The 9,703-nt window shown below is 28.0% G+C and overlaps 1 protein-coding gene across 1 annotated transcript; it reads left to right on the top strand.

Moving 5' to 3' along the window:
• The first annotated feature begins 6,167 nt into the window (after positions 1–6,167).
• Positions 6,168–9,455, top strand: LOC107630900 (uncharacterized). Its single transcript, XM_088502804.1, has 6 exons — positions 6,168–6,219; positions 7,270–7,404; positions 7,931–7,973; positions 8,076–8,176; positions 8,320–8,389; positions 9,245–9,455. The coding sequence occupies exons 1-6, from the start codon at positions 6,168–6,170 to the stop codon at positions 9,453–9,455; spliced, it is 612 nt and encodes a 203-aa protein (XP_088358930.1).
• The last annotated feature ends 248 nt before the right edge of the window (positions 9,456–9,703 follow it).

Genomic DNA, 9,703 nt, shown 5'->3' with positions numbered 1-9,703 from the left:
TGTAAAAGTTGGTTGAGATTTATTTTTTTGAATAAGTCAAGTCAAGTTGGTGTCGCGTGGACTCACCTTTATGAAGTCAGATATAGAGGTCAGATAGATCTCAAAATGTGATCTGAACTCTTATTCTGTAGACTAAATTTTTAATCATGTTAGCCTAATTCTCATAATGGACCAGTGTATGAATAAAAGTTTTGTTTATTTAAGAGAAACTTGTTAAACTAAATAGGTTAGTTTGTTTATTTTTTATTTTTGTCTAAATAGACAATTTTTAATTAAAAAGGCAAAAAAAAAATTCTTGGACGACTAAAATAGCCATTTTTTGTCTTTTTAATAGATTATTAAACTAAAATTTAAAATATTTTGATTAGAACTTGAGATATTTAGATTGGATAGTAAAAAAAAAAGTAAGAAATAGAAGAAATAATAAGAAAAAATTAAATCGCTAAACGGGTCATCTTGCATATCTTTTAGGTTCCAAGTTCCAACACGTTTATTTCGTGAATTAATGGAGCTAAACCCGTTAAACGTCTTATTTTTCACGAATTTAAATTTAGAGTGAAAAAACTCACCTACCGTTTAATCACAGTCATTTTTGTGGTTTGATAACTTTAATGCACATCTAAGGTATGATATTTGTATGGAGTATGTAGCTGTATCCCCTAATACTAAAATACAATTCAAATAAATTATAAAAAATTAAGTTACATAAATACCAACAACTATCATATATAAGATTTTTTTACCAAAAGAACAATATTATATAACTAGCAAATATTATTATTTTTAGTCAATATTTAATTAACAATAATTTATATTTATATTTATAGATATTTTACATATAAAAATATGTAATTTATATTTTTATTTATTAGAATTTTATATTCATAAATCAATATATTTTATACTTATAAATTAATATAATTTATATTTATATTTTTTAAAATTTATACACATAAATGAATAAAACAATAATTTAATATTTATATTGGTTAAAAATATTAAAAATTGTTGTTCCAAAAATTTCTCTTTACCAAAATAATAAGTCCTTCTTTCAGTAAGGGTGAATTTAAATTAAAACCTAGGCATATATAATCGATAAAGAATATGAAAAAAAGTCTTCTATATATGCATGTGAGAGAGAGGCTTTCTCTTAACATACAATGTATGTGTTTGCATTATTATTCATGCTCATGTGAGAGATGGATGTGATCAGCACTTAAGTCAGCGCACTTGTTTTCCTAAATGGCCTTTTCTTGCTCAGAACAAAAAAGAAGGTTCAACAGAATCACATAATTAACCCTCCCTTTTAATTTGTCTATTTTATTTTCCATCCATTGCAATCAAATGCTTTTGATCTGTTCTGTGATACAATTAAAATCGACCAAAGTGGGTTATTACATGTGCACACACATAATCATTAATCAATGCAACAAAGCATGTGCATGTATTTGTTTGTGATACATTATTCTGTGAACCCTAAAGATATATAATGCATACTTTTTCATAGCAACTCCATTGGGAGTGAAGTTTCGTCTAAGTTGAAAGAATAATAAGACATAGATTGACACGTTTGTTTACTAGGCTGGACCTTACATGATATAATCATGGCACGTAAGCTCAATTAGGTTTTAATATAGAGGTAGCCCTAGAGGGTCTAGAATTGGTTTCAATTGTTTAATTGTAATTTTGTCAACATTGTCATTTGCAAAACTTTTTTTATTTTTAGGGTAATGTTAGGGAGATAAAAAAAATAGACAGAACTTGCTTTATTTAATATTTATTAATTGTCACAACAATTAATGAATACTAAATAAGACAAATTATGATTATTTTTTGCTGATTTTTTTTTTTTTACCAAACATTTTCGTTATTTTTATTATATCAACGGCAATATGTAGCGGGCCGGCGTGGCTTCAAATCATGAATATTTTATTGATCTTTGGTGGGATTCTACATTTTATTGCAACAAAACTCATGTTTCTTGCTTAATTATGTTACCTATGCTAATTAATGATGTCTCACAAAGGAAAGGAAAATCATTGGTGCTTTGACATATTAAAGTAAGAAATTCTACTTTATATTGAAATCACTAACTACCGTTGAAGAGAAGTGGCTAGCAGTCTAGCACAATGTGAAAGAAAACATTGAAAGCTTAGGAGCGATTAATTAATTAGTTAAAGATATTGATATATATGAAAGAGAAAGTTTTGATTTATTTTTTGGTACCTTTTTTCATATATGGGTAATAAATATTATATTATAAAATTATTTTTTTTTTTTAATTTAAACGTATGTTTAAGAGAAACAATAACAAAACCTTTTTTCATATATGGGTAATAAATCTAAGATAGAGAAATAAATTCATTAAATTAAGGAAAAAAAAGAGAGTAATAGATTTGATAATTAAGTTAATTAAAATGAAAGTAAAATTGGAGTAATTAAGTCACTAGAAATGGTCCAATATATAGCAAGGAGATTGAATAATATACCATGTATATTATTCAATCTCCTTGCTATATATTGGACCATTTCTAGTGACTTAATTACTCCAATTTTACTTTCATTTTAATTAACTTAATTATCAAATCTATTACTCTCTTTTTTTTCCTTAATTTAATGAATTTATTTCTCTATCTTAGATTTATTACCCATATATGAAAAAAGGTTTTGTTATTGTTTCTCTTAAACATACGTTTAAATTAAAAAAAAAAAATAATTTTATAATATAATATTAAAATTTTATGATTAAAATTTTAAAATTTAATTTTTGTTATTCTCCAAAAAAAAAGATAATATAAGATAAATAAAAAAATTATAAAAAAATTTACACAAACCAAAAATTCTTACATAAAAAAAAATATATTATAGATATAAACATTTATATATCAATGCATAAACGAGATTTCGAATTTATTAAATATTGTATATGTAGATGAGAAGAAAAACACTAGTATTAGGATGTGAAAGTTAGAGGAAAGTAAAATTAAGTTAAAACTGACAAATGATATTGAAAAAAATTTAACAATTGAACGCCGACTACATCTTAATAGTTATTCTTTTGTACATCTTAATTTATTTGGGTTTGTGTTCATGTCTTATATTTGTTTCCTTCAGATATTCTCTCTAATTTTACTTTGTTAAAATAATAAAAATAAGTACACAAAATTAAAATTTTTAATTAATATTAATTAATTTTTTTGTATAATTTTTTTAATTCTTAATTTTTTTAAGGATTTAGAGTTTATAATTTAAATTAAGAAAGTCATTTAAAAAATTTGGCTGAAAAAAAAAATTAACCCCTAACAAAAAAAAATTACGTACTCGGTGATCTAATAATTGAAGAAAGCAAAAAAACACAAACGGGAAAAGAAGTATCCTTAGCTTGATGAAGAGGCGATAAAAAAAAAAAAAAAGAAGTTAATACTCATAAATAGGTTAAAGTAAAGTTGATGAAAATTAAAGTGAGAGGGAATTCTTCAGAAAAGAAAAAGTAGAATTAGCTCATTATCATACATCTTTTACTTTTGGAATAATGTGATGACTTCGATGAAAACGAAGTTTAATTTGATGAAAAGAAATAGCACAACAGAAGTAAAGAGGGCGTGTGCTACTGCAGACCTCGCTAAGCTAATAGTATTCTTGAGAAACAGAAAAAAAAAGACGATATAATAAACCAAAGAAAAGAGTTGGTAAATTATAGTGGATGAACAACAAGGTTTCAACACATGAAAAATATTTTAATATAAAATAGTGATAGAAGAAGAGAGCAAATCATATCACATAAAGAAAAAAGAATACATAAAAGCATAAAACTTACCTCACTTTAATATGCGCGTCTCCGTATTTGCAATGATAATGGACGGCCTAGCTAGCTAGCAGATCCAAACAAACATCATAATATAAGGCTCCCATTGTATTATAATTTATTATGGCAGTTGATTGATTTTTTTAATAAATTTCGTACAAATTCAATAATAAACATTTTTTAAATAAATAAATAAATTATAATCCAATGGAAGTCTTATATTATGATATTTGTTTTTTTATCTGTTAATAGCTAGACTATCTATTATCGTTACAATCATAAAGTATATATATATATATATATATATATATATATATATATATATATATATATATATATATATATATAATAATAATAATAATAATAATAATAATAATACACTGCATCTAAGTGATTTTCCTAATTAAGTCTATCCAAGTAATCTAAATTCACTCGCGCAGCTGTTGCTTCTTCTTTCTCTTTCATTATCATCATTTTCAATAATTTTGAATTGAATGGAATAAAATCTAATGCAATTGAATAAAGTGATAATGAATAATTTCATTCTTTTTTGCTAAAATCAGCATTGTTTATGAATTTGAATTTGGATAGAAGACAAAAGTTTCTAAATTTATAGAATGCATGATTTTCGATTCATTTATTATTACACAATGGTGTTGTTATGATAATATTACGGTTCATTTTTTAACAATTTTGAATTCAATGGAATAGAATACAATTGAATAAAGTAATAATAAATAATTTCATCCTTCTTTATTAAAATCAGTATTATTTATAAATTAGAATTTGGATAAAACGAAGGAATTTCTGAGTTTATAGAATGCACAATTTTCAGTTCATTTATTATTATACAATAATATTATTATAATAATATTTTAGTTCATTTGTTAATATGAAATATGTTTGGCTACGATTAACTTAAAGAATGTGCAGTTCTTTTTTGTACTAGAGATTCAAACGGTCTTTTAACTTTCATGATCCTTATCAATTACACATGATATGTCATAAGTCATATGTCAAAGTTGATTGTATTTAATTATAAGATGAATAAATAAACCATATTTTAAGCTGCAATTAAGGAAGATTAGAAGAATCAAAAGTGGAATGATTGGTAGGACGCACTCTAATAAAAATTATTTTTAGCGATAAATTTTTAGCGGCCATAATACAATGGCTACTATTTTTCTTATTTAACATAAGTTTTTGTGACCATTATACATTTGTTATTATTAATATATGTTATAATGTTATTATTATTGCCACTAAATTATTATCTTTTTACTTTTATTTTTAATTTTTTCAAAATTAATAACAACCATTATTATAATTGCCGGTAAAAGGTGTTTCTAAATTAAATTGATTGAAAAAGAGAAAAAAAAAAGCGTTATGTTCATGTTCCTGGGTAAAAAGTTCATGCCCTGGGTAAAGCCACAAAACATACTCTCATTCTCTTCCGTTGAACTCTCTTCCTTCCATCACCGATTACCGCCGCTGATTACTCTTTTCCACACATTCAAACCGCATCTCGATTTCTGTTTTGTCTGTTTTCCACCTTAGATCTGCAACATTGTCTCAGATCCACCATCGCCAACGTCCTCTAGTTCCGGGCCCTCTGTTGCTGCATCATCCTTCTGAGTGTAATTGCTGACAACTTGTAGCTGTGGATTCTGAAAACAACTACACCTTCTCTAACTACTCCGAAAGCGGTGGAGATCATAGCTTCACGTCGCAATTGTTCGTCGTTTTCAGGTTGAAGCTTAGTGAGCAGTCAAATTTGTTAAGAAATTAGGTTATAATAACGTGAATCTTTCTAATTATTTTGATTTTTTATATTTTTATTTGTTCTCTTTTTCTCCAGTGGCAGCTCCTTTTACTACTCCATTCTTGCCGATTTCTTCTTTTTCTTCTAGTTGCTGTTTGAGCTTACCATATCACTGCTGGCACTATTCTCTTTTCTCACACATGTTTATTACTATTGCTCCACCGAATGTTTTTGTTTGTTATATTTTTGAATCTTAGTTTGAGTGGAATGACAACTAAGGAAGATTTTGAGGTGAGGGAGAAATTAAAAATAAAAATGAAAAATAAAGAAAAAAATCAGCTTTTAAAAGAAATAGGTAAACATGTAATTTACATGCATTTTAGCTAGCATAAAATTGTTGGATGAAGAGGAGTACCTTGACTCAGGGGACTTTCCATAATTCTGTTTGACTTTGATCAACAAAGAAAGAAAAAAAGAGAAAGAGAAAAAGGAAGGAATAACATTTTTCTTTTTCTTTTTTTTCCCAGCTCAAGGTGGTTCAACTTAGAAGAAGCTTAAAGATTCAGTAGCTTTTTGAAATAGGATGAAAAATTACTATGTATGTATATATATGTTGAAGACTTTACTCGAGTTGCATTTCTGGAGTTGTTGGGTAACTATCTTGACTCTGAAATCAGATAAGAAAATAGATGCTAAGATAGTAATAGATAGGGTATTATTTTATATGATTATGAAAAAGTGAGGTTTTTAGCATGTGTCATGTGTGTTTGTGTTTTCACTTTTACTTAAACTATGTTTGGATTAATGAAGTTACATATTCATGCGTGATGTTTGTCTCTGATGTTTCATTAGCTTTAAATGCAAAATTTAAGGTTGTTGGTGCCATTAGTTTTGGTTATTAGTATATGAGATCACCTACCAAAAGTTTTTTTGATTTAATGAAATAGTTTTAGATTTGATGAAATTTTATTTGGTTGTTTATTTTTTCTGTGCTTACTTTATCCTGCAAAATGTTCATGAAGTTAGTGCCATCCGAAAATTAAGTACAGAATTGATAGAATATTTTATTGTAATGGCTTGATACAAAATAGAAGATCATATTAGGTCGTAGTTTGTATTGAGATAAACAATTTTGTTGTTTGTTCCGTTTGATTTATAGCAAAATTTTAAGTTTTTAAGTGCATTATTTGTAACCGTGCTTTGGTTAATAATCAATTTATATGATACCCTTTTTTTTCTTTGAAGCCAACAAGAAGACGAACGTTAAATTATCTCTGATGGAGTATCTTCAGTGACAAGTTATTAGTCTCTTTCATTTCACCTTATGCTACTTTTAAAACCCCAATCTCTTCTTTTTTTTTTTTTCCAATTGCATCCTAGTTATATTGTAGGTAATTTGTTTTCTCTGATATTTGTTCTATTTTGGGTTTGAGCAAAGTAACTTGCTTTTTCAGAAGACAAAGTGATTGATGATATGTCTGAACTGGCTCTGTCATTAACCTTGTGACCATTGTTAGCATTGGACTCCTGTTTCTTTAAATTTGATTAATTTATTGATTTGGTGTATTCTTTTAATTCTTTAGGCTATTTGCATCTTAATAGTGAAGATTAACAAGGTAAAAAAATAGAGCTTTAGCCCGAGAAGTGGAACAAATGTTCTATACTATTGTAGTATTGTTGACTCAATATTAGTCATTGCCAGGTGGAATTGTAGTATTGGAAAAGTTTGATGCTCTGCACATCGGTCATCGAGAACTCGCAATTCAAACATCAAGGGCTAGTCCTCCGTTTCTTTTATCATTTGTTGGAATGACTAAAGTACTTGGATGGAATCTAGGTATGGTTTAGTATTTGTTTGTATAGAGCCATCCATGCATTCATAAGATAATCTTACACTTTTGGCTAATTGCTTCAACCGAAAATCGATTTCTTCCAAGATTTTGCTAATAGGTGAACTTTTCATTATAGATTGAAACAAGTCAAGCATGAAATGTGATTTAGCATAGGATCATAGCATAGGTGAACCCTTTTGCGGCTCTCAGCTCTTCCACATATTTCATCTTTAGCTATGGAGCACATGCAAGGTCCACTATTGGAAGACTTTCTAGGACAATCATTGTTTTTTTTATTTTGAAAATGGATCTGGCAAAAATCCTGACATAGAAATTATTAGCAGTCAAGAGGAATTGAAATTCTATTACCAGGTAATAACAAGTGTACTTCTGTGTTCTAGGGACTTAACGGATAAATGCATTGGATGTAATTTATTATAGTAATTTTTATTGCATTGTATATGTTTGTGCAACATTTTGTTAATTGCCGATTGAAAGCCATATAACTGATCAAGAGCTTTTCCGTTGCAGGAAAAATACAGAGGCAAAGCAGTGGAATGGACCTCCGATCAATGTAAAAAGACTTGATTTTTATCTACTGTTGACGAAAAGAAAAATAATTTACTTCCAAAATTAGTTTAATTATATCATTATGACTAAATCTTTCTGCTCTCAGGGGGGCTGAAGGATCATGTAATCCTCCTAAGATTCGTCAAAATGTGTCTGCCTCCGCAAATATTAGTAGCATTGCCTTGCAAAGCAATTCTACAAATTCAGGTTGCCTCAAGAAAACATCTAAAAACATTGATAGTTATTAGTTTATTTGACTTTGACTTACTTGTTGCTAAGTATCTCATTGAGATGTAAAAAACTATTGGTTCTCTTTTATGATTTCTTATATCTTTCAATTTCCTCTTCAGCTCCTCTGAAGCGCACAACCAGCTGGTCTTTTGATGAGAAGCTTCTTATACAGACCCTTTGCAAGGTAATGTTACTTTTGGTTGGATACAATTTTTCAAATTAAACAAAGCTCGACTTCATATCCACCATTTCACTTGCAGGTTTTGCTTTAACAAATTCTAAATTCAGGTTCTTGTAGCTTAATTTGTCACGGCCTTTGCTCAAGGCTTGTGAGGCCTTGGGGTATGCTAAACCAACGCCAATTCAGGTTTACTTTTACCTTGTGTTATTGTTTATCTTTGAATCTTTACATTTTGAATCTTTAATTTATCATAATCATCCTGCTTTTCTATTTTGCAAATCTTACATTAAAAGTTTAATGATAGATGATTAAGAGATTTCTATCCCTTTATTCTTTCTAAATGAGAATATAAAGTCCTTCTTTCATTTTTAGAGAGCTAATTATGACCAATGAAGATGATAGATATAGATAAGTAAGTTATCACACTGGGGCCTGGGAATTTTTTTTTCTCCAATGCAAACTTGTATCAATTGGTTATTTTTGACTTGATATTGATGAGGTTTCAATAGCATCAGGTGAATTTTTGCTAAGATTAAGGTTTTTGTATGACATTCAATGCCTGGTTTTGTTGATCTCATATGTAAATCCTGCATTATTACTACTACTTTCTTTTGATTCTCCAAATAAACTTTATTGGAGAAGAAAATTTTGTAGCATGAGTGCCAAAATCCTAAGTTGAATATTTCAATTGCATCATGTGCTTAATTGAGGCTCAAAATCAGCAAGAATAGGCGAGATAGTCACATATTTAACTTATATTTACTGCACAACTCTTGATGCATTTGTACGGTATTTCACAAATGTTTTTCCTCATGCCTTCTATTTTCTCCACTTAACTTGATGATTTATCAACTGTTCAACAGATATTTTCATCGTGCATCAGGAGAGATGTATGTCATATCACGAGCCTTGGCTAAATTTGTATCAATAAACAGGTTGGTACCAGTTTTAACTGTGAAAATTCTTAGCTACCATCCAACTGTTTACATAACTAAATCTTGTTCCCATTATGACTTGACAGATTTGTTCTCTGAACCCATGCCCAAGATGACGTTAGTGCTGGATCTTGGTTAATTAAAAATTGGGAACTTTGCTTCATTCTCTCTGCTGTATTATTGTATTGCATCTGTGCTAGGCTCTATTTGTTTACTTTTGATCATTAATTATGTGCTAATCATTGATATAACATCGACTTATAGTATTTGTGTTGTTTAAATTTGTATTATACTTTATTACTTTTTAAGAGAATTTTGTGTATAAATATTTAATTAAATTTAATAAAATATTTTATTTTGTAGTAACTAATTTTAGTATATTTATAT

Source organism: Arachis ipaensis, chromosome B1 (assembly GCF_059453495.1).
Source record: "Arachis ipaensis isolate K30076 ecotype BB chromosome B1, ASM5945349v1, whole genome shotgun sequence".
Lineage (NCBI taxonomy): Eukaryota > Viridiplantae > Streptophyta > Magnoliopsida > Fabales > Fabaceae > Arachis > Arachis ipaensis.
This window is presented reverse-complemented; position numbering and strand designations above follow the sequence as displayed.